This window comes from Callorhinus ursinus, unplaced genomic scaffold (assembly GCF_003265705.2).
Source record: "Callorhinus ursinus isolate GAN/ISIS: 27379988/994484 unplaced genomic scaffold, GSC_fseal_2.0 scaffold2, whole genome shotgun sequence".
Classification (NCBI taxonomy): Eukaryota; Metazoa; Chordata; class Mammalia; order Carnivora; family Otariidae; genus Callorhinus; species Callorhinus ursinus.
Genome location: NW_027397064.1, coordinates 96,513,450 through 96,540,286, shown reverse-complemented (window position 1 = coordinate 96,540,286; position 26,837 = coordinate 96,513,450). Strand labels below are relative to the sequence as shown.

General features: G+C 37.4%; 1 protein-coding gene across 7 annotated transcripts in view; it reads right to left on the bottom strand.

Annotated features, from left to right (window-relative positions):
- The window catches only part of DPP10 (dipeptidyl peptidase like 10), a 691,476-nt gene that overhangs the window by 108,605 nt on the left and 556,034 nt on the right, over nt 1–26,837 (bottom strand). For all 7 annotated transcript variants that reach the window (XM_073884902.1, XM_073884889.1, XM_025857215.2 and 4 more), the window contains 3 exons: nt 26,691–26,811; nt 18,307–18,461; nt 10,574–10,671 (listed from right to left, as the gene is read on the bottom strand). In XM_073884902.1, coding sequence (XP_073741003.1) covers nt 10,574–10,671; nt 18,307–18,461; nt 26,691–26,811 — 374 coding nt within the window. The remainder of the gene's footprint in view (nt 1–10,573; nt 10,672–18,306; nt 18,462–26,690; nt 26,812–26,837) is intronic.

Below are 26,837 nucleotides of genomic sequence, written 5' to 3'. Positions count from 1 at the left end.
GATCACTACATTTGTATCTTTGGGGTAAATACCCAGTAGTGCAATTGCTGGATTGTATGGAAGCTCTGTTTTCAACTGTTTTTGGAACGTCCATACTGTTTTCCACAGTGGTTGCACCAGCTTGCATTCCCACCAACAGTGTAGGAGGGTTCCCCTTTCTCCGCATCCCCGCCAACATCTGTCGTTTGCTGACTTCTTAATTTTAGCCATTCTGACTGGTGTGAGGAGATATCTCATTGATGTTTTGATTTGGATTTCGCTGATGCCGAGTGATGGTGAGCACTTTTTCATGTGTCTGTTGGCCATTTGGATGTCTTCTTTGGAAAAATGTCTGTTCATGTCTTCTGCCCATTTCTTGATTGGATCATTTATTCGTTGGGTGTTGAGTTTTAGAAGTTCTTTATAATTTTGGATACTAGCCCTTTATCTGATATGTCATTTGCAAATATCTTCTGCCATTCTGTCGGTTGCCTTTTGGTTTTGTTGACTGTTTCTTTTGCTGTGCAAAAGCTTTTTAACTTGAAGAAGTCCCAATAGTTCATTTTTGCCCTTGCTTCCCTTGGCGATGTTTCTAGGAAGAAGTTGCAGTGGCTGAGGTCGAAGAGGTTGCTGCCTGTGTTCTCCTTCAGGATTTTGATGGACTCCTGTCTCACATTTAGGTCTTTCAACCATTTTGAGTCTGTTTTTGTGTGTGGTGAAAGGAAGTGGTCCAATTTCATTCTTCTGCATGTGGCTGTCCAGTTTTCCCAACACCATTTGTCTTTTTTCCATTGGACATTCTTTCCTGCTTTGTCAAAGATGAGTTGACCATAGAGTTGAGGGTCCATTTCTGGGCTCTCTATTCTGTTCCATTGATCTATGTGTCTGTTTTTGTGCCAGTACCATACTGTCTTGAGGATGACAGCTTTGTAATAGAGGTGGAAGTCCGGAATTGTGATGCCTCCAGCTTTGCTTTTCCTTTTCAACATTCCTCTGGCTATTCGAGGTCTTTTCTGGTTCCATACAAATTTTAGGATTGGTTGTTCCATTTCTTTGCAAAAGTGGATGTTATTTTGATGGGGATTGCATTGAATGGGTAGATTGCTCTAGGTAGCATTGACATCTTCACAATATTTGTTCTTCCAATCCATGAGCATGGAACATTTTTCCATTTCTTTTTGTCTTCCTCAATTTCTTTCATGAGTATTTTATATTTTTCTGAGTACAGATTCTTTGCCTCTTTGATTAGATTTATTCCTAGGTATCTTATGGTTTTGGATGCAATTGTAAATGGGATCGACTCCTTAATTTCTCTTTCATCTGTCTTGTTGTTGGTGTATAGGAATGCCACTGATTTCTGTGCATTGATTTTCTATCCTGCCACTTGACTGAATTCCTGTATGAGTTCTAGCAGTTTTGGGGTGGAGTCTTTTGGGTTTTCCACATAAAGTATCATATCATCTGCCCACAGTGAGAGTTTGACTTCTTCTTTGCCGATTTGGATGCATTTTATTTCTTTTTGTTGTCTGACTGCTGTGGCTAGGACTTCTAATACTATGTTGAATAGCAGTGGTGATAGTGGACATCCCTGCCATGTTCCTGACCTTAGGGGGAAAGCTCTCAGTTTTTCCCCATTGAGAAGGATATTAGCTGTAGGTTTTTCATAGATGGCTTTTATGACATTGAGGTATGTACCCTCTCCCTGTAATCTGAAGAATTTTGATCAAGAAAGGATGCTGTACTTTGTCAAATGCTTTTTCTGCATCTATTGAGAGGATCATATGATTCTTGTTCTTTCTTTTGTTAATGTATTGTATCACGTTGATTGATTTGCGGATGTTGAAGCAACCTTGCAGCCCAGGGATAAATCCCACTTGGTCATGGTGAATAATCCTTCTAAAGTACTGTTGGATCCTATTGGCTAGTATTTTGGTGAGAATTTTTGCATCCATGTTCATCAAGGATATTGGTCTGTAATTCTCCTTTTTGATGGTGTCTTTGGTTTGGGGAATCAAGGTAATGGTGGCCTCATAAAACGAGTTTGGAAGTTTTCTTTCCATTTCTATTTTTTGGAACAGCTTCACAAGTATAGGTATTAATTCTTCTTTAAATCTTTGGTAGAATTCCAGGGGAAGCCATCTGGCCCTGGGCTTTTGTTTGTGGGGAGATTTTTGATGACTGCTTCAATGTCCTTAGTGGGTATAGGTCTATTCAGGTTTCCTATTTCTTCCTGGTTCAGTTTTGGTAGTAGATACATCTCTAGGAATGCATCCATTTCTTCCCTCTTACCTAATTTGCTGGCATAGAGTTGCTCATAATATGTTCTTATAATTGTTTGTATTTTTTTGGTGTTGGTTGTGATCTCTCCTCTTTCATTCATGATTTTGTTGATTTGGGTCATTTCTCTTTTCTTTTTGATCAGTCTGGCCAGGGGTTTATCAATCTTGTTAATTCTTTCAAAGAACCTGCTCCTAGTTTCGTTGATCTGTTCTACTGTTCTTTTGGTTTCTATTTCATTGATTTCTGCTCTGATCTTTATTATTTCTCTTCTCCTGCTGGGTTTAGGCTTTATTTGCTGTTTTTTCTCTAGCTCCGTTAGGTATAGGGTTAGGTTGTGTATTTGAGACCTTTCTTGTTTCTTGAGAAAGGCTTGTATTGCTATATACTTTCCTCTTAGGACTACTTTTGCGGCATCCTAAAGATTTGAAGAGTTGTGTTTTCATTTTCCTTGGTTTCCATGATTTTTTTAAATTCTTCTTTAATTTCCTGGTTGACCCATTCATTCTTTAGTAGGATGCTCTTTAGCCTCCATGGATTTGAGTTCTTTCCGCCTTTCCTCTTCTGATTGAGTTCTAGTTTCAAAGCATTGTGGTCTGAAAATATGCAGGGAACAATCCCAGTCTTTTGTACCAGTTGAGACCTGATTTGTGACCTAGGATGTGATCTATTCTGGAGAATGTTCCATGGGCTCTAGAGAAGAATGTGTATTCAGTTGCACTGGGATGGAATGTTCTGAATATACCTGTGAAGGCCACTTGGTTCAGTGTGTCATTTAAAGTCTTTATTTCCTTGTTGATCTTTTGCTTAGATGATCTGTCCATTTCAGTCAGGGGGGTGTTAAAGTCCCCCACTATTATTGTATTGTTGTCAATGTGTTTCTTTGCTTTTGTTATTAATTGCCTTGTATAATTGGCTGCTCCCATGTTAGGGGCATAAATATTTATAATTGTTAGATCTTCTTGTTGGATAGACCCTTTAAGTAGAATGTAGTGTCCTTCCTCATCTCTTATTAAAGTCTTTGCTTTAAAATCTAATTTGTCTGATATAAGGATTGCCACCCCAGCTTTCTTTTGGTGTCCATTAGAATGGTAAATGGTTTTCCCCACCCTCACTTTCAATCTGGGGGTGTCTTTGGGTCTAAAATGAGTCTCTTGCAGACAGCATTTCGATGGGCCTTGTTTTTAATCCAATCTGATAGCCTGTGTCTTTTGATGGGGCATTTAGCCCATTTACATTCAGGGTAACTACTGAAAGATATGAATTTAGTGCCACTATATTGCCCGTAAGGTGACTGTTACCGTATATTGTCTGTGATCCTTTCTGGCCTATGCTGAGAGCCTATCCTTTAGGCTCTCTCTTTGCTTAGAGGACCCCTTTCAATATTTCTTATAGGGCTGCTTTTGTATTTGCAAATTCCTTTAGTTTTTGTTTGTCCTGGAAGCTTTTTATCTCTCCTTCTATTCTCAATGACAGCCTAGCTGGATACAGTATTCTTGGCTGCATATTTTTCTCATTTAGTGCTCTGAAGATATCATGCCAGTCCTTTCTGGCCTGCCAGGTCTCTGTGGATAGGTCTGCTGCCCATCTAAGGTTTCTACCATTGTAGGTTACAGATCTCTTCTCCCGAGCTACTTTCAGGATTTTCTCTTTGTCTCTGAGATTCGTAAGTTTTACTGTTAGATGTCGGGGTATTGACCTATTTTTATTGATTTTGAGAGGTGTCTCTGTGCCTCCTGGCTTTTGATGCCTGTTTCATTACCCCAATTAGGGAATTCTCTGCTATAATTTGCTCCAATATACCTTCTGCCCCTCTCTCTCTTTCTTCTTCTTCTGGGATCCCAATTATTCTAATGTTGTTTTGTCTTATGGTATCGCTTATCTCTCGAATACTGCCCTCATGATCCAGTAGTTGTTTATCTCTTTTTCTCAGCTTCTTTATTTTCCATCATTTGGTCTTCTATATCACTGATTCTCTCTTCTGCCTCATTTATCCTAGCAGTTAGCACCCCCATTTTTGATTGCACCTCATTAATAGCCTTTTTGATTTCGACTTGGTTAGATTTTAGTCCTTTTATTTCTCCAGAAAGGGTTTCTCTAATAACTTCCATGCTTTTTTCAAGCCCAGCTAGTATCTTTAAAATCATGATTCTGAACTCTAGGTCCAACATCGTACTAATGTCCATATTGAGTAGGTCCCTGGCTGTCGGTACTACCTCTTGATCTTTTTGTTCAGGTGATTTTTTCCATCTTGTCATTTTGTACAGAGGAGAACAGATGAATTAGAGAACAAAATGCTAACAGGGTAACAACGTCCCCAGAAAATATACTCTAAACAAATCAGAGAAGCCCTGAAACTGGGGGAAAATAAAGGGTAAGAAAGAAAAAAGAAAAAGGAAAAAGAAAAAGATAAAAAGAATCCAAAACAGAAAAAAAAAAACAAAAAAACAGAATATGATCAAATATGATCAGGCTAGTTCATAGATCAGTGTCACACACTAGATTCTGGGTGTATTTTGGTTTGTTAGAAGAAAGTGCTTCCCAAAATTTTAAAGAAAGAAAAACTTATATATATAAAAAATTAAGGGTTGATACAATGAAGGGATGGAATATGACTGTAAAGATGAAAATTATAAAAATATTTTATAAAAGGAATTGATAAGAAGTTGTTTGAAAAAAGAAAGAAGAGGATTTAAAAGAAAAAGAAAAAAGGGAGAGAATGTGATCAGGCAGGAGACTAGAACAAAGCTATACACTAGAGATTTAGGGTATATTTTGATATTTAGAAGAAACTGTATCTCAAAATTTTAAAGAGAGAACAACTTATATATATATATGCCAAAAATAAGGGTAACTACTATGAAGGGATAGAAAATGACTCTAAAAATGAAAAATAAAAGTTTTTTTAAAAAAGGGATTGATAAGATGGTTGAAAAAGGGAAAAAGAAAAATTCAAAAAGAAAAAAAAACAACAACAAAAGACAGTAAAAAAAAATTTAACTTTGAAAGACTACAGAATCATGGTAAAAAAGCCATGGACTCTATGTGCAGTGTTCCCCTAGCTCTGGAGTTCAGCTGTTCTCATTGATCGGTAAACTTGGTCTTGGCTGGCTGTTCTTGCTGATCTTCTGGGGGAGGGGCCTGTTGCCGTGGTTCCCAAAGGTCTTTGCCGGAGGCGGAATTGCCCTGCCCTTGGCTGGTCCCGGCTAAGTAATCTGCTGGGGTTTGCTCTCCAGATTTTTTGTTCCCTGCAAGCTTTCCGTTCGGCTTTGGAGGACGAGAATGAAAATGGTGGCCTCTCCATCTCCCCCTGGAGGAGCTGAGAACTTGGGGTCCCGCTCCTCAGTGTGCCCCCAGAGAAAAGCAGTCACTTCCGTGTCCCCGGTCTCCGGCCGCACTCCGTGCTCACCCGGCCTGTGACGGAGCGTTTCTATCTCTGGCACCCGACCCCGTGTGGAGTCTCCAAACCCAGCAGATCCCTGCGGTGCGCTCCTGCGCAGCTTCTCCCGGGGGGGGACGGGGAGTCTCCCCGGATCTGCCGCTTGTTGGGTCCCTGCTGCAGGAGCAGTAGCCCGGCTGGGCCGCAGATCACAGTTTATGGCAACCCCGGGCTGAGAGCCCGCGCCTCGGCTCCGTCTCTGCACCCGGCTTCCCCGCTACGATACCTGGGAGCTCTCCTGCGCTCAGGCACCCCCGGTCTTTCTGTGACCCTGAGGGTCCTGAGACCACACTGTCCCGCGAGGGTTCCACCCCCTGCTTAGCCACCGGAGCGACGTCGCTTAGCGGAGCCGACTTCTAAAAGTTCCGATTTTGTGCTCAGCGGCTCTATCACTTGCCAGAAGGGGCCGGCGGAGGCCCCCTCCCCCACCGTCTATCCTCCCGAATATCGCCTTGGATTCACTTCTCCGCACATCCTACCTTCCAGAAAGTGGTCGCTTCTCTGTTCAGAGAGTTGTAGCTATTCTTTTCTTCAATCTCCTATTGAGTTCATAGGTGTTCAGAATGGTTTGATCCTTATTCAGCTGAATTCCTGAGACCAGACGAAATCCAGGTCTCCTACTCCTCCGCCGTCTTGCTCCCCCCTTTTTAATTTCTTTTTAAAGCCGTATGAATGAATTGAAATTTATTTTACATTCTTTGAGTAGAGTTTAAGTACCTGGTGTTAAGTAAGGTCTACTGAATGCTGGTTCTAGCTTGGAGACATATGTCTATTATACTTATAAACATGAGTTGTTACAAATCAATCCATCAACCAAATAAACAGTCAACAGACCAAAACAAATGATTTAACATCTTCAAATTCTAAAAAATCTTGGCTCTTTGGAGTGGGAGTCAAAGAATACAGTTTATAAGGTACCTCAAGTCATAAGAGGTCATCTTTCTATTTATCTTATAAATCTTCCTATTTAGGTGTGCACATATATATTCAATAATTATTATAGCCACCGTGGTGATTTTATGAGAGAAAAAAGAAGGATAAGAGATGAAGTTCAAGTTTAGTGGAAAAAAGGAAGGACCAAAAAGGAAAAAAAAAAAAAAAGATAGTTTATAACTGCACAGAGTAATAGAATATAATTCATTAATTGCCATATGTATATCTAAAGATAATGTAAAATATAGATGCTTAGATAACATCCAAAAAAAGTAAACAAGTAAATTATTACAGAATGAAATAATTATTTGGGTATACTGTTAATTGAGAGTTTAAATAGAACCTCAAATGATATGAATAGCTACAAACACAACACAAACTCCAAAAAAAGAGAGAACATTTGATGGTCTTAATAGGGCATGGAGGAAGTATGTTACTAATAAGTTAATTTTTGCGTGTTTATACTTATACATTTAAAAAAATAAAAAAAATGATTTGTATTTCTTGGAATTTGTAGGAATACTGTCACTAATAAATATGAAAATACTGCTACTAATACTGGTACCAAAAATTTAACTTATATATTTATATATTTAAAATTTTTTAAATAAAAAAAGAATTTGAGTTAGCTTAGAAAGATTTAAGAATAACATGGTAAAGTAAGTTAGGAGGAGAAAAAGGCAAATAATTTAGAGAGGGAGACGTGTTAGTTACCGTGGTAAACTCCAGGTCCAAAGTACATTAATGCAACTTAGTTAAAACACCATCAGTTCCGTGGCTCACAGTGCACATGAGAAAAATATGGCAGGTTTGTAAGAGAAGCACATGCATTAGTTAGATAAATCATAGATGTGTGTATGTGTTTGCATGAGTGTGTTTGTGTGTCTGTATAGAAATAGAGAATGAAAGACACACACACACACACAGAGAGAGAGAGAGAGAGAGGAAGATACAGAGAGACATAAATAGAAACAAACAGCACCAGACAGATACAGAACACTTTCTCATGTGGCTTCAGGAAAATCATTGTGTGCTCGTGTGGTCATCGCCAACACACGCATAAAGTATAATAAACTTCTTATGGCAAATATTATCCTTAAATTATTTATATGGAATATTCTCCATTTGCCAGGTCCATTCTCCAGCTCCCCCATGCAGTTTCCAGAGCCTGGCCTCTACAGTGAGGCTGCCTTGCCAGGGGAAGGCCTCTGCAGGAACTCCAAGCTTGAGAGGAGAGAGAGTTCAGGGTATTAACTCCCAGGATCTGCTTCCTACTAGGGTGTGGTTTGGCAATGACTGAATGGCTCAATCTGTGGACAGGTACTCCTGGTCCATCCTGTTCTTCAGCTACAGGCCTCTTCAGGATTCATAATTGAGCCTGCACCTCATTCCTTCAGTCCTGAGACAGCAATAGCTTTCCTCTAATGCAGACTCAAAGTTGCTTTCTCATCCTTTGTGAATTTCCCCTTAATCCTGCTCACATTTTTGTTAATAGTCCCTTATTAATTAACTGCATTTCACTTACCCTACTTGAGTGTGTCATCTGTTTAATTTCTAGGACCCTGACCACTAAATTATGAAAAATGACATGCTCTTTTAGATCTCTAACTAGGAGGGCACAATAGTTTTCTAGCTAATTTCTATATGGCTAACATACCATGTATTAAATATTAGAGATGTTCATAATCCTAAAACAAAACCAAGGAGAAAAAAGCAGTTTGGTTTCCATATTATGTGCAGCTAGATGAATGCAACTTTCTTTAATTCACACCATTGATCTATTTTGTTCATTTGTCTGTTTCTGAGCCCATCTAAGTAACACCTGTGCTCAGAGCGACTAAATGCAGATGATCTAAAATTCATTTATTACTCTTCTGTGAATTGGACTGAAACTTCCTACCAGAAACAGATGAGTAAGGAAATACAGTTCTGTAAAACTGAACCAGGGTAATACTTAAAAATATCAATTTTGAAGTAAACTTTGATCTTGAGCTTTTCAACAAAAATCATACATTTTGGTACATTTCACATGCCACAGGTGGCACTTACATAAGACCCTGAGGGAGAAAGAGAAAAATTGTTTGGTGCATTCTATAGATAAGGTATTATATGACTTTCCCCAAATTGTAGACCAAGTTCATCACTAACCCAATATACTTGGGTTACATTTAAGAGATTTTTCTTCACAAGATTCTTCCTCACTCTTAGTGGGATCTCATATTTTATTCTGTGTATTGGATTTATATCTAAGGATATGTGATACCTTTTTGCCAGGGATGACTAATTTTATCATATTGTACTTCAAATATTACAGATATATACTTAACTAATAACCCAATAAATGACAACTGATTCTGTCTTTAAGAATTTTTGTGTTTGCTGACATTACTATATCCTATCTGGAGAATCTACTAGCAACCTCTTGGATTATAACATCAAGGTCCAGAATCATTACTTCTTCTTAAAAAGAAAGCCAGATATTGTAAAGTTGATTTCTATTTCAAAGATCTCAAAAGACTGATGAAAATGAAAAATTATTACTTTAAAATGAGGTTATTCAGACTCATAGAGAGGCAGAATGACTTGTCCAAGTTCACATAATGAAATGGTGGCAGAGATGTGACTCAAACACTCCAGTTTAGTGCCCTTTCCTGTTAATTCAGAGCATTAAACAAATCAGAGAAAAAGATAAGGGCTCAGGACCACATAAAATACTAATGGCTTCCATAATTGCTTCATTTGTGACTAATTCTTTCATGGCTGGTAGATCGAGTTCAGTAGAGTTCCTATCTGATTTGGTCAACTCTATTTCATTCTAAATGTCAATTCCAGTGGCCCTGTAAGGTCTTCCATCATGACCTGCATGAAATGCCCTATAACTTGACACAGGCTTTACCATATTTTCTACCTCTGTTACCAACTAATCTTGGGGTTCTGGGCCCCATCTTTCCCCTCAATAATAGGAACAGATTGTATTAGGTAGTTATGAGTGCCCTTCCAGTGTAAACAGTCCATACATTTTTAATAACTTTACAGGAGGGAAATTTTCCACATACTGCAGGCTGCACTGTCTGTGAAAATCCCCAACTGTGATGGAATTTTCCCAAATATATCAGTGGAACAGCGTTTGAGTGGAATTTATATTTGAATCAGTCCCCTAGCACTCTTTGTTGATGGCATCAAAACAAAGTTTGAGCTCAGCCCCATATCATTCAATAGTGTGAAAATATTTTCCTAAATCAGCTACCTATTCCAGCTCCAGGACCACTGTAAAGTTTCAAAGGGTTGCACTATTTGAATTAATAACCTTGAAGTTTGAGACCACTCTGTATTTTAAAATCCACATGGTTATTTGATTCATTGTGTGCTACTGGAGATTTTACTAATATTACAATTATGCTTCTGACACATAAAATGTGTTTTTTTTCCCCCTCTCCATTTAAACTTCTTAAATAAGAAGGCTTCTTATATAGGATATTTTGAAACCACATCTCATTACACTTCCCTGCCTGGAGGAAAAAGCTAGGGAATCACTCCCAAGCTATGGAGATAATTTCTGCTGGAAAAACTACACAAATTCTAGGAAGATTGTGCTCTTTTAAAGAGGACCATTTAAAAAAAATGGAGTAACTATTTTCAGGAAGAACATTCAATGGAAAATTATATTTTGCCCCCATCTCCCTGTCACATCTCCTGCAACAAGTCTAATTCTCAATATCACTACATTTAGTCATTTTCTGGTGCTGCTAATCACCTTGAAACTTTAAATGCTCCCTGGGAACAACAAGAAGCCCAGAATGAGTTCATTCCTGCACTAATGGGGCAACCTCAGATTTATTTTCAAGTGGATTTGTTGAGCTGATCACATCTCTCTAAATTGCAATAAAATGATAATTGAAGTTAAAATAACTATTTCCAAGTAAAAGTAAAATGGAAATCGCATACCTTGATTTAAAGCTGTCAGGTGGCATGAGTTCCAAAGTATGAGTTGGTCCATATAGGTTTACAACATATAATTTGATGGTTGGGTTCATTTGACCTGCCTTTGGGAAAATGAAGATTGTGATACAAATATATTAAGCATTAAATAGATTGAGAAAAAAAGAAAATGTGGTGTGATTCTAATTTTGCATTAGAACAGGGAAAAAGTTTAATTTCTCTGAAGTAGAAATGATTTTAAATTCCAACAACCTGATTGCCTTCAATTGTTTTTGTAGATTGCTTTTTCTAAGCATTTTAGTCAGACAATTAAAGGTGATGGAAAATCATGATGAGTTATTCATTAGGCAGTGCTACTGTATTCTTTCCCTGGAATGACACCAGGAGGGCTGGCTTAACAAAACAACTAGTAGAACAAGCGACTACTCACATTATAGGATAAGATACACAATGAGAAAAAAGCTTGGCTAATTAAAAAAAATAAGAAGAAAAAGATAAAGAAGATTTGCCAATCTGGGTGAGACATGCTTAAAATTCCCCAATACCTAATCCATCCCATTGCATTAAACATTCCTACATTCCTGTTTCCTTTTTTTTTTTTTTTTTTTTTTTTTAGTTTCAGGGGTAGAATTTAGTGATTCATCAGTTGCATATAACACCCAGTGCTCATTACATAAAGTGCCCTCCTTAATGCCCATCACCCAATTATCTGATCCCCCCGCTCCAACCTCCCCTCCAGCAACCCTGTTTGTTCTCTATCGTTAGGAGTCTCTTATGGTTTACCTCTCTCTCTGTTATTATCTTATTTTTCCTTCCCTTCCCCCAGGTTTCCTTTTAAACTTTAGTGAATACCAGATGGGGTCCGGTGTAAGTGCCCCTTGGGAGGTGGTGGGCCATACAGCAGTATGTCCTCACTAAGTATGTAGTCAGATGAGTAGAAGGACAGTGACAAGAATCGTTAATAACTAGCCTATAGCATTGGTATGTTTCTGGCTCAAGTATGTAGTAAAGGCTCTGCATGAATAATCCTACTAAATATTCTTACTTCCATCCTAAGGATAATTATAACCATTTCCAGATGACAATGGAGAAGCTCAGCAAACTGTGGAAGATGGATATCCAATAACCGAGGAAGCTGGTATTTAAACCCAGGATGCTCTTGCCTGCTATGCTTTGCTTCATTTCATTCCTAGGCAATGGCCTCCACAATTTTTCAAATACTATGAATTTGTAGAGGGCACAAAAGGGACCTTTTACCAATATATCTCAAGCAGTTTGAATGAATGAATAGGAGAATGTTTATGTGAATAAATGATGTATAGAATCAGTGACTATTTGTGGCACAATGTGTTCCTAAACAAAATACTGATATGTCCTTGCGGAGTGGCTGATGTTTTAGAAGACTATATGAGATGTACAAAGAAAGACAAGGAAATTAAAAGTGGGTTGAGTTAGAAGACGACAAAAATCTAAGGAGAATTACAAAGGTGACTTAAAGATGCGAAAGAAAAATCCATGTTCAAGTAATTGGCATTGACAAAACCCAAAGCTGAACAAGACCAGAAGCAACATGATACATTCCACCAACAGTCCGTAATAGCTCTTCAAGGACTGTGTTGTTAGGCTAGTAAATACAGCTAGTACAGGGGGAAGGCAGGAGGATGAATGAGTGGAACCCAGAGGATTTTTAGGGCAGTGAAAAATACTGTGTGATACCATAATGCTGGATGCATGTCATTACAGATCTGTCCAAACCTAGAGGATGTACAACACCCATAGTGAACTGTAACGTCAACTATGGACTTTGGGTGATTATGATGTGTAGCTTCATCAGTTGTAACAAATGTACTGCTGTAGTGAGGGGTGCTGATAATGGGGGAGGCTCTGCATGTGTAGGTGCAGGTGGCATATACAAATTCTCTCTATCTTTCAATTTTGTTGTGAACCTTAAGCTGCTCTAAAAAATAGAGTCTTTTCTTGGGCACCTGGGTGGCTCAGTTGGTTGGGCGACTGCCTTTGGCTCAGGTCGATCCTGGAGTCCCGGGATCGAGTCCCGCATCGGGCTCCCTGCTGAGCAGGGAGTCTGCTTCTCCCTCTGACCCTCCCCCCTCTCATGCTCTATCTCATTCTCTTTCTCAAATAAATAAATAAATAAATAAATAAATAAAACATTAAAAAAATAAAAAAGAGAGTTTTTTCTTTTTTTATTTAATTAGCCAACATATTGTACATCATTAGTTTTTTGTGTAAACAAAAATGACTAGCACATCTGTGGGGGTGCATCATACACAAGTCAGAAGTTTTGAGCCAAAGGAGTCAGGAAAGTCCTTCAGTACAGAAACACAATGCTATAAAGAGAGATTATGGAAATGGTTTATATAGTGAAGGGCTTCCTGGAAGATAAGCTATAATCCTGCCTCACAGAGAAGGCTCTCACGTCAGATTTTATAAAGCTTTTCATTGTTCTAAACCCCTCAAGTGCCTGGGCACATTTGTCTTGGGCAATTTAGCCTTCTACCACACACGGGAGCTCCCTTTCACATCACTCCCATTTCAATTTAATTGCCATGATCCTCCCTGAAAATACTGGCCTTATCCATATTTTTCAATCTAACCGTTTCTCTAATTTGACCAGGTATGTTAAAAATTGGAGCTGGGACGTAATATTCAGTAGTGCCATTCAAAGTATTGATTTTTGACTGGCAGCATCCATCAGCATCACCTAGAATCTTAGAAACACAAATTATGGGCCCCACGTAGGCTCAAAAATCAGAATCTCTAGGTGTGGGCCTGGATTCTATATTTTAATAAGACTCTCAGATAACTATAATAGTATGTAAATTTACAAACAGACATTGATATATATTTTTTCAGTAATATATATTATTACTAGGATATGTAGTAATGCATATATATCCAATAATATATATGCTATCATATGCATATAGGTACACAATAATATATATTACAGCTCAGTGCTTATCAAAGGTGTCAGCCTGCATCAGAATTACACGGAGAGTCCCTGGGTGGCGCAGGCAGTTAAGCGTCAGCCTTGGTTTGGGCTCAGGTCATGATCTCAGAGTCCTGGGATCGAGCCCTGCATCAGGCTCTGCACTCAGTTAGATGTCTGGTTGTCCCTCTCCCTCTGATCCTCCCTCCACTGGCACTCTCTGCCTCTAAAATAAACAAATAAATCTTTTTTAAAAAGAAAAAAAAATTACCCAGAGGACTGGAGGGCTTGTTTAACAAAATTTACCCAGTATTTCTCATGTCACGGGACATGAGAATCTCATTTCTAACAGTCTCCCAGATGAGACTGATACTGCTGGTAAAAGTACCACATTGTGAGAACTGGTTTAGCTTAACCTGTGAGTCAGAGAAACCTGGGTTTACATTCTGACTGCTATTTATTGAATATAGACCGCGGGCAAGATGTTAAAGATCCTCAAGTGTCATTTTATTGGATTATCAAAAATGAGACAATACTTCGCTGAGAATATGTCACAAGTCAGAAGTTTTGAGCCAAAGCAGGTTTCCTTTCTGTAGCTATAAATATCTTATAATTTTGTTATGTGGACTAACAAAAAGATTATCTATAAAAATGTCTAAAATAGTATATAGTAGTGAATTAGAAAGACAGTTATTAAAACACTGACTTTTCTAGTTGATGAAAAATTCTGCCAATTTTTAAAATTCTTCAATAAGCTCATTAATAAAAAGAGAAATTAAATGAAATTTGATCTTTTTGTCAGTTCTTATCAATGATGAATAACTTTATGACATCCTTTGTCAAAGACATATATGGTTATTACCATATCATAAGGCAGGTTTTTTTTTTTTTTTTAAATGTCTGCAGCTCTGTATGTTTATACCTACCTGTATAGGATCACTGATATCCCAGTTAGCTTTTACATGGGAACAAATTAAAAGTTGTATACAATGTGGCCAATTTTAGACAAAAAACAAACATGAGGTTGTTTCTAAAATTCAGCCATCCAGGATTCTACAATCTCAATTAGATTTTTATCTCTCCATGGAGTTTTGAAATTAAGTGCACATTGCAAGTTCATTTGTACCTTTTTTAACATTTGGATCATTTCAATAGTTTGCAAATTAGAAGAGTTCATCTATTTGCTTTCTACAGTCACATTTGCCAGAAAGACTGCATATCTACAGAATCCTTCCTCTATGATTCTGAAACACAAGCCTCAATAATAATTAACCTTATTTTACTGGTAACTAAACTGTCATTAAATGAGATAATGCTTTAATTAAGAAGATTAACCTGAGGTTACTGAGATAGAACTGCGCATCTCTTTCATGCTGAATTGCTAATGATAGGGTATTTTATGAGTTCTGAATCATGCTGAATTAAGTAAAATACAAATATATTTGTTTAGTGTAAGTATTTCATTAGTAAATCTGACCACATTGAGTATTTGCTGCACTCATTTTAATCTAGTTTAAATTGAAGCACAATTTAGTGTGAACTCTATGAATTATTTCAGTGTTGAAAGTACTACTTTTTATAAGTTTATTACAAAAGTGAGAGCAAATCAAAATAATATAGTTGTTAGTGGCAGAACTAGCAAACATTTTTTTTTAAACCAGAGTAGAAAATAGTAAGACTTTCAAAGTTCAAGAAATATACCCCAAATGATATGAAACTTATCTGAGAACGAGGATCAAGCCCAAGCCCGCATCTTGTTTTTTTGAGTCCTGTTGTCTTATGTACCTGAGCAGGGATTCCTACTAAAAACCTCCTGAGGACTTAGGATTCTTTCTCTTGGCTTGGCCACAGGAATAGCTACCTGTTTTTATGCTTAATACTCCTCAGTGGTAGTCATTAACACACACTCAGGACTTTAATTTGTATTACAAATCCCTATTTCTCTCTCTCTTTCTAAGATGTGAGACTGTCTAAGAATCCCACGTATATCCTACTATATATATAGTTAAGTCATTAGGAGTAAATGGAGCAAACAGAGCTCTACATATATTTGTTAGCTCCACAAGAAGATAATTTTGATTCCAGTTATGTCTCCAGAGATAAAAGTTAACCTCTGGTAGTTTTACGGAGAGGGACAGAATCAATAAATTTGAGTTATTTCCCTGTTCTCAAAATAACTGTGACTTTTATAAAAGCACTTAGCCTTTTAGAGAGCTTGGTTTGTCCATTCGTAAATGGAGGCCATTGTGAAGAGGTTCAAATAAGGAAAAAAAAAAGTGAAAAGTCTCTCTGAAAATATGAAGCAAATTATTAGCACACCTGATTTATATAATAGCAAACATTATTATTTTATGCCTAGCTTTATTAATATTAAATAACTAATAAAATAATAACATTAATAACAAAGTGTCTAGGCTTGTCAACCCAGTATCTTATGAATTAAAATTTCTCAGACATTTCTGTTTGTCTATTTGCTTGCCTCAGTCTGTTAAAGTTATGAGGCCTAGGAGTGTCCAAGTTCAAGCAGCCCCTAAGTGAGAAGGCAGTTTGAAACACACCTATGGCATCTGGCTCCTATGTTGGGAGTCCGAAGATCCCCACTCCTCTTGGGAAATGAACGACAAAATGTCGTTCCTTCCCTGGGGCTGATTTTATTCCCTTTGTGCAGTAAACAAACTGAACAGTTGTGTGTGAATATCTTGCCTATTCACGTATGCTTCCCACAATATGCCACTTGGTTTCGTATTTAAACTGTCGGGTGAACTTTCATTATCATAACTAAATCAAATGATGTGAGAATTAAGAGATTTGAGAAGTCAAAAAAGGTACAGCTACGCTATCTAGGAACAAACTGTCATTCATCAGACATGACTAAATCTATACTAGAGAAGTCATAAGTCATGTACCTGAAGTACCATAAAAATCTCTTGGTGAATATGATTATTTTTTGTTGTTGTTGTTAGGTCAAGTTGCCATTTTCTCCTGTAGAGCACTGAGTATATGTGTCTTCTAATTTATGTTCAGAGAAGACCCCTAAAAACAGTATTTCAAAATCATAGAATCAGATTCCTCTCAATCTTGTTGTCCTTCTCAGCTATACGCCAGTCATTTAATACCACAATCTATGGAAGGAAGGTAGGACTGAGAGAGGGGAAAAAAAAACAAAAACAAAAGAAAACCAGACAGTACAGAATCTCACTGAGGAAACGCTCTTCTTATCCCAGACTCTCTAAATTCAAGACTGCCTTTCATCCTCCCTCCCTCCCTCCCTCTTTCCCTAAGATGTGAGACTGTCTAAGAATCCTCCCTCCCCCGCCTTCGTTCCCTACTTTAAGTACTTGAATTTGGTGGATGACAGGAAAATAAGAAAAGTCATGCCTACCCTAACCATGCCTTTACTGAAAGTGTAGAATAATCTGTGTGATGGATAATTTGTCCAATACCTTGACCAATTAATGTAACACACAAGGTGAAAGGTATAAAACCTATTGTGATTGGGAAACAGTACAACTCACTAAAGGAAGGGCTTAAAAATAGCTTCTAAGGGGAACTGGGTAGCTCAGTTGGTTAAGTGTCTGCCTTCAGCTCAGATCATGATCCCAGGGTCCTGGGACCGAGTTTTGCATCAGGCTCCCTGCTCAACAGGGAGTCTGCTTCTCCTTCTCCCTCTGACCCTCCCCTCTGCTCACGCTTTCTCTCTCTCGCTTGCTCTCTCTCTCTCTCAACTAAATAAAATCTTTAAAAAACATAGCTATTCAATTCATAAATTGAATTAGCAGCCATCTCTTACCTAATTAAGAGCTGAAATGTGTAAAACAGAGTTTAAAAATTTTCCTATAAGACATCTTTACATGATGAATGCATAGGGAGCCTCATTCATGAGCTTTTTTCTTTGTAATATAAACATGGGGGAATGTATTTTTAAAAAAGAGCCCTTAAGTTATCAAAAATGCCATACAATAGAAAAAAATCATTACACTCCAGATGTTTTTGCAACCTGCTCCCTACCTGAAAATAGTTTTGCTCACTGGGCAAGAGTTCCATATTTGCCTCACTCAATAAAACAATTCTATGTATCTTAGCTACGTCTGGCTATGGCCCTACCCCATCACGTTATAAAGTATGTTCCAGAGAATGCTCTGCCAAAATAATGCTGATGTTAATACTAATGCTAATAAATTCTTTATGCTTAGTCTATTCTTCATTGGTGACTCTTTATGTTTAGTCTGTTCCTTACTGGAGATACTTTATGCTTAGTCAATTTTTTTATGGGAGATTTATAATGTACATTAACATATAATATATTAAGTGCTCTAAGAAAACGTCTGCAAGAAGTTGGATTTTATTTTTAACTAAGAATTTTCAACTTATTTGACCATGGGACTTTTTCTTCCCTTATAACACCTAGTAACAACTAGAATATAACAAATATTAACACAGAGAATGTACTTTGGAGAAACCTGCGCCCTGGCATAATGTTTGCCCCTTATCTTTTCTCACTTTCTTTCCAAATGGGAAGGCAAGGGAAAACAAGAATGAGAGAATCAAAGAGGAAGAAAGGCAGCAAAAGTGGCAGTTCCCAAGCCCTGAATCATCTCTACTTCTTCCTACCAGAACACTGTGTACAGGCTACCGCAAACTCTAAAAAATGAATCTGCCGACCACGAAAAGTGAAAAGCTTCTTTTTGTTTTTCTGCAAAGACAACTTGCTCATGCAGCAAGGATACTATCAATCAAGTCACCAGTGCAGAGAAAGAGAACAAACAAACAAACAATCCACGTTACTTACCTTAGGATATGGATACTGCTTTCCTTTGGGATACAATGCTCCAGTAAATCGAGGGATAACCATGTTAGGCACCAACGAATCATTTATCATCAGGAAGGCAAGCCTTTCTCCATCTGGTGACCACCAGTGGGCAATGTGAGAATGCAGAAGTTCCTCTAGAATAAATGAGTGTTATTTGAAACCAACTGTAGAGATGTGGGCTCAGTGACCCACAAACATCTGTCCTTGAAATCTCCATTGCACATATACATTTTTTTTTCGATACAATGGTTGGATTTTATCAACATCATAGAGAATTCTGTATTTCTGAGTTACCCTTTTAGTCCCAGGAGAAGCAGATGCAATGGCAGGAAAGAATGAAGCAATGAAGTCAGGATTTCATAGACTGTCAGCAGTGTGAACAGAGAAAATGAAAGCACTACTGGGGTAAAAAGAATAAGAACAGTAACTGAAGACTGAAATATGGCATAAAACCGTATTTATGTCACCATTCATTCACATTGCTTTCAATCATATTTCCATCATCAAACAAGTTAAATACGCACTCTCATCATTGAACAAGTTGAATACCCACTAGGCTCACGAAACTATTTTAAGCTCTAAAGAAAGAGAATGAGAAATATACTGGGTATATCTTTCATGTGACCCCAGGTCCACTATTCACTTGTCTATACCTGCTTTCTGATCCAGAAAATTAACGTGGGTGAACAACAGCAGAAGGGCTGCCATGCCTTCCAGAGCATGGCCTTTATTGTACTATGGCAAGAGATTGCAAGGAGGAGAGTGAAGTCAGAATATGTAGTCCCTTGGCTGTACCCTGAAATGTCACTTCAGTCTAGCTGTGGGTTTTAAATGATGTCACTACCCCTGTCAATGCACTCCCTTCTGTGAAATTTTCTCCTTTTGTATCTTGTAATGACTCATCTCTATGGTCACAGGGGTGATTATAGCTTGGTTGCTACTAGTCTAGATTATAGCTCTGTCCTTTATGGTTTCACTTTGTAAATGTGGTCTCTTTGTAAATAAATCTTCAGATTACTTAATGTGCTAACTTTGTACCCTGACAGATACCATGATGAATACCAGTAAGAGACTCAGAAAAGGGACCTTTAAAATTAGAGTTTGAGATTAAGTTGGTGATCTATATCTATATCCATCTCTATTTGTACTATCTTTGATGTAATCATCTCCTTTCCAGGAGGGAACTGGAGCATAGATAATCCATAGCAATGGATGGACTCATGAGTAATCCATTGTCACTGGTGATGATACAGAATGAAATGCAGATAGACAGGAAAGGTTTGGGGAGGATAATTGATTGTGGCACTTAATTGCTACAATAGTGGCAACTGTAAAGATTGTAAAAGGAAGCTCCCATGGTTCATGTGACACCTCAAGGAGATTCCATAGGGATAAACTGAAACAGAAACCATCTCTGCAAAATCAAGAATACAAAAAGATCCCCATGGCATCTTTGAAGGAGTCCCTCTCTTCTCATCTGTTGTTGCAGGCAGCTAAGGCAGAGGTCCAAGAGAACATAGTAAGGGTGGCAGAACTACAACACAAATTAGGGGCTCAACTCCAGTTGTTTTTTAAAGCTTATACAGAGATATTGGAGGAGAAGTCCTGGAACACTGGCACATAGGATAAAGATGCTTGGGTAAACATGTGCAGTATACTTATGCTTTCTGGACCAGTCTCATAAATAACACATTATTGGAGAATGTTATCATATGTGTCTAATATTATGGCTGATGATATTGAACCTCAAAATTCCCAGAAGTCTCCTTGCTGAGAGAGGCAACCTCTATCCCAGGGAGCTAGGCATTCTCTTCATTAAGGCAGAGTGGAAGATAAATTCCTATAAAGTTTAAGAGTCTACATCCCTAGAGGAGAGTTTAGAGATCTAGTAGCATAGTATACACTGGGATATCTCTTGTAAAGTGAGAGAAAATTTGTTGGAATTGTACTTATGCAAAAGTAAAGAGGGAATAGACTCTTCTGATTTTGAATAACAACTTAAACCATATTCACATATGTTGCCCTGTTCTACTTCCCAGATAACCTATAAAGCTGCCTGTTCTGAGCAGAGCAAGAAAGGGCTATGCAGCAGATCAAGGCCATCATACAACCTTCCCTATTGTCTTTTACCTCGTGAACCAGAAGATACACTGCTAATGTAAAGGTGCATGGTAAACAAAGACGCTGTGTGGAGCTTCTGACACTCATTATGTGGCAATCAAAACACAGGCATTACAAGCTTTAGAGGAAGGGGTATATATGGGATTGGGTAGAACACGTTAAGTAAAATGTCCAGATTATTGCATCCTCTACTTTGTCCTCTCTCCTTCAGCTCATACCTAAACCTCAAGATGTGTTTTCTAATACAAGTTGGCAGGGGAGAAATAAATGCAGGCCTGGTTTATGGGCAGGTTTGCATGATGTACTTGAAGGCTCTGGAATTGGATAGGCTCTGTACCACAATCAGACTGAGGAGTGGTATTAAAAGACTAAAGAAAACATGAACCCTCCCAGTTGGCAGACTTTTGAACAAGATACTTAGTTTCTACTTCTTGTGGAAGGAGAATTAGCTTGAAGCATGGATCTACCCTGACTCATGCACAGTAACTAATAAAAGACCTGATTAGGGTTATGGGAAGACAAAAATTAGTGACAAGGAAGTTTAGAGAAAGACAACTGCATTGACTTATCAAGAGGGGTAAAAATGTAAAAATATGAAGATATTAGCATCCTACTTAATATCCATCAGAACACGTCCATAGCAGAGGAGGCTCTCAATAATCAGATGGACAATATGACTACAGAGCACATGTCAGTCTGCTTTGGCTCTCACCATTACCTTCCAATGATAGTGGCTGTCATTAAACTCTTGACATGGCATTATTTCCCAGCAGGACCAGCTGGCTGCCTGGTGGCAGGTGGATTACGTGGGAAGCATTCCATCAAGAAGGGGTAGCATTTTGTCATTACAGGGACAGACACATACTCCAGTATAGCTATGCCTCTGCTGCTTCAAGTCCTGTCAGTGCTGCTATTCATGGACTTACAGAATAGCTTATCCATTACCACAATAATCCACCCTACATCACCACCAAACAGAAAGTATTTTATAGCAAAAAGAAGGGCAATAGGCTCAGACCATGAAATTCACTGTTTCCTATTAGCTATATGTACCTCATTGGATGGAAGTGTTAACTAATCTTCTCTATCTCGGTTTTGGCACTATAACAACCTTGAAGTCGGGATGTCATATACAGCATACATGTGCCCCTCTTGCATAGCCAGAAAGCACAAATCTAGGAACTTAGGGGTAGAAGTGTAGCATTCTCTATCACTATCACACCATTACTCCACTAGACTTCTTGTTTTCATGAAAAGGAATCAGTGGGTTTAGAAATCCTAATGCCTAAGGGGGGATTGCTTCCAACAGGGAATGTCTTAATTCTGTTCCTCTGAATTGGAAGCTGAGATTTACCCCTGATCATGTGGGCCTCAATAGGACTGGGGAAAAAAAAAAAAAACCTGACAGAATACATAGTACTATGTGTCTGATGATTAAGCTCATCTGCCAGGAAGAATATGTATCTTCACTATACAAAAGAGAGTAAAGAAGAATATATCTGGACTCAGCAGATTCAGAAATACTCCTTTGTCCAAATCGATCTCATTTTCCAATTCTACATTTCCACATTCCAATTTCCATTTCAATGGAAAACTGAAATTGTAGCAACCTAATTAAGAAAAAGAAGCAAAGGAATAAGATTTGGCAAGGATAAAATTTTGGTTTGATCCACCACGTAAATGACCTGTGTAGTCAAAATGCTGGCAGAAGGAAAAGGAAAAATGAATGAGTAGTTGACAGAGGGAGCTGGGATTACCAGTTAAGGCCATATGATAATCTTATTTCTTTTCTTAATGGGGGCATTTGCCCCAAAACCTTATATGAAAAGCACAAGTGTTGACTGTAATAAATTTCAGACAGCTATATAAACTGGACTAATACCACTCTACAAAGAAACAATAGCAGATGGAACTTTGTGTATTCTTTCAAGGACACAAAATTTTTATTTGAATAAATAATAATATCCCCATGATTTCTGAGTTTTTGTTGGCTGTGGCCAATATGAAACCAGACAAATTAAATTAATTTCTATTTACTATTACTATTAATTAAATGAAGAGAATAAAGTTAGTGCATGGTATTTACTTTCTTGGTTCTCACCCACTGGAAACATGTAAGTCTGGCTATGTTCCTCAACTAAAACTTACTGCTTCTATTACTTCAGAACCTATAGGATTCCCTCCTTCTAGGTTCTAGTAACAGCTTACTTATCCTTCTCACTTCAGGTGTTAATGGCTAAATCAATACTAGCCAAAGGTTGTTACATATCCCTTGTCTTTGACAAGTGGCCCCTTCATAGATAAAATTTTGTATACTACTTTGAATGTGCCATTTTTTTCCAATTGTAATCCTGACCCTGATTTGTACAAATTATGTACAATTCATATGAGGAGACATGAGTTATCCACATGACACACTGATGGAAAAAAATGCTAAATGCCAACTGAGTGTAAACTCTTAGTCTTATGAGCCTTGAAAGTACAGAGAGATCAAAAATCAACACTTAGGGTTTCTAAAGAAATGGGTTCTATCCTAGGTGCTGAAGTATGTGTGTGCAAGTACTTCTCAAGAAGTACTAGCTAACTGAAGCTAACTGAAATGGGAAGGAGATAAATAAAAGAGTCTTTAATATGCATCTGCTTAAGAGTGCTCTTGGATACGCACACACTTCTTTAATTGCAACTAATAAGGACTCTTACTCATGGATTAAAACTTCCTGTGTCAATGATATTATATTATTTACAAACAGTGAATTTCTGCAAATTGCATTCCATTCTATTTCAAAGAAGGTTTCGTTCTTCTTTGTCTTTATTACAATGATTAGAAAATCTCACTGCAGAACAGATGGAGTTTTCAACATGTGTTGTTTTATATCAAAGATACTTAAAAAACATAGCCTCAACACAAAGTACTTACAGAAAACTAACTAATATATAATCATTGTGTTCAGATTAACATGCTATTCTGAAAAGTAAGCTGATTTTATCCATTTGTAGTTTATCAATTTAGACAAATAAGATTTCCTGAGTATGCTACTGCCAGCCACATGGGTCTGTGGTTCATTTTTACCCCTTTATTTTCTGTATCTCACTGTCAAGTTTTTTAAAAGAATTGTCTATATTCATAACCTTCTCACTTCTCATTTACACCTCTAAACACTGCAATCTTGCTTCTGGTACCACAAATTGACTGATTTTGCTCTTAACAATTTCTGGTAGCAAATCCAACAGTAACTATGGAATCCTTAGTTTGTTTGACCTGCTGACACTCAGCTTTCTACCTTTCTCTGGCTTCCATGGCTGCATTTCTAATTTTTTCTTTTATCTGTCATAGTCCAGTTTTACTGGGATTTAGTAAGTGTTCAGTATTTGTTGAATCAATGAATGGATGTATGTGATTTCCTGTATCCAAGAGAAGGCAGGAAAAAAAGTGAAAATAGGTATTTTGCATTGTTCTCAGTAATTACAGCATGTTGTCTAGTTGTCCAGTCGGTATATTCTACACGGAAGCAACTTAGAAGTTCTTCGATGTTAAGGATCACATTTTGTTACCCAAGGTAGCGTGCAGCACACTGTGAAGCACCAGTGTTCCCACGAAATTATTCTTTCCTTTCCTGAAGCCCACTACTCTTATAAATGCTTGCTGTGTCTGTTACCACTATTTACTAGAGATCCAAACCAGAAGCCAAAGAATCATTCTTGACTTCTTTTCATCTACCCCATGCATTTAACCACTAAGATCTATCTGTTTTACTGCCTCATCAACTTTAGAATCTTCCCTCCTTCTTACTGCTTTAAACCTAGTAATATTACTCATTATCTCTCAACAGAACACAGAAAAACTTCCCAGCTTCTCATTGGTTCTTTCTGCTATTCAATCCCAGCTTTATACTATAGTCAAAATGATCTATTTATATGGAAGATATAATATTGACACTCCCTTATCTGAAAAGCTCTATTAGTTACCCCATTCACTAGTGAAAAATAATTGAAATCCCAGATTATTTTTAGGGTTACTATCCCTTGGTTCTTGCTGTCCTCCTTTTTCTCAAATTTTATGCCCCAATAACACCAAGCAGATTTTAGTTCCCAAGGCACACACCATGCTATTTAACCTTGCTGTGCTTTTGCAAGCTTTTAACTCTTGCTTAAATTTCCTTACCTAGTTTCTTCCTCTTTTTTTAAATTCCAGTTTTTTTATTTAAATTCCAGTTAGTTAACAGACAGTGTAATATTAGTTTCAGGTGAACAATATAGTGATTCAACATTTTTATATAACACCCAGTGCTCATCACAAGTGCTCTCCTTAATCCCCATCATCTATTTAACACATCCCTCCACCCACCTCCCCTCAGGTAACCATCAGATTGTTCGCTATAGTTAGGAATCTGTTTCTTGGTTTCCCTCTCTCTTCCTCTCTCTTTTTTTCTTTTGCTCATTTGTTTTGTTTCTTAAATTCTACATGAGTGAAATCATATGGTATTTGTCTTTCCTGACTGAATTATTTTGCTTAGCATAATACTCTCTAGCTCCAAGAATTCATTCTTTTTTATGGCTGAGTAATAGTCCATTTTATATATATATACCACTTCTCCTTTTATCCATTCATCAGTTGATGGACACCTGGGCTATTTCCTACCTACTTTCTTCTTATATTTCTTAATCTTTCCGGCTCAACTCAGAGGCTTTCTCTTTTAGGAAAATGTTTGCAAATCCCTAGAATCAGCTAAGTCTCTTTTGTTCTCTCATAAAATCCTATGTTTACTGTGATTTGACTGCTTGTCACACTGCACTGACATGGTTTCTTCATCTGTCAGGGTCTCACACAGTACTGACAATATTTTGAAGATGAAGGGCATGTCTCACCTAACTCTTCTACATCAGAGATGCTTAGTTCTTGCTACCTAGATTCCTGGAACCACCCAAGTTTCAATTTTGTTTTCCACCTATTTCTTTAATTCATTGGACCATCTCAGAACCCTCCAATAATTTATCCTTTCAAAATAAGAAAGCCAGAGTCAGCTTCTGACACTCTGAACCAAAGCACCCCACTTACAATTTTGTGCATTTGAATTTTTAAAAATTCAGAACATAATTATTTTTATACTTCCAAAGTAGTTCCTACTACTCCTCAGAATAAACGGTAGCCTCTAAAATATTTTGTTATTGGATACTGGCATACACACAAAAATATATTATAAATATACATGTACACATATGCATATAAACATCAAAGGCTACAGTGTCTCTTCATTAGTAAAATATCTCCACCCAGCAAAATGTTTCTCTTAATGTAAGGTACTTTGTTTTGTTCCCTATCATATCTCAGCACCCTTACAAATACTTGTAACATACTAAGTCTTTAATAATATATGTTTAGTGATAGAATAGATGAATAAATGAATTAGGTAAGTGATTTACTTTTCTTACAGAATTAAAAATATTGACTCTGAGGTAGGAAGACTGCGTTTGCCAATATTGCTCAAGAAATAAAATTTATTTTCTAGATGATCCTTAGCTTTTTAAATTCTAATCAAACACGACTGACTGACTTTAAATCTTGATGTATTTTGCCAAGATCAGTTTCAGAGTCTGAAACTTAGTTATTAACCTCAAGCCTTGAGTCTTCTCGAGGATATCTGTACCTATAACCCAGCTGACAACTGGTGCATGATCAAACTGGATAAAGGTTTTCATTACCTGATTCCTTTTTATATTCTCAGCTATCATGAAAACTTGAGTCAGAAGTTATTACAAATAACCCTTTGGGTGGGTTTTATTTTGCTCCTCATGCAATGGCTTTTCAACTGTGACAGACTGTTCTTAATGGGAATGACTTAAAATCAAGTGGCTTTCATGCACTTTTTCAGCAGTAAAGGTTTTTGTTTCTTTTTTCCATAGTCAGAAAAACTCAGCATTTAATTCCAGAGGGACATAAGATGATTATTCACTTTCATTAGTTAAGCATCACAAAAATTAAATCTATCTAGCCTGAACAAAATGTATGTGTATGTATGTATACACAGACGCACATACACACACACCCCTCAAATGTGGTAGATGTGAATCACAACCAGCAGAAATATAGCACATGCAAAGACATGAAAGCATGAAGGCAATTTTGAGAGGAAATAAGAGGAAATGGAGCTATAAGTATTGTTCTAGAATGAACAGATTTCTCTCAGATTTTGTATAAAAATATGTCGTTTGTGTTCTTTTGAAACTAAGTCTATTCAACTCACCTTCATATAACCAGTCAGCAATCCCATTAAAGATAATTCCTTCTTTTCCAGAAGATGTCAGTCGCAATGAACTGCTCTTTATATCAGGTTGATAGTAGATATTATTTTCAAAAATATAAATCTGGATCCAGAAACATAAAAAACAAA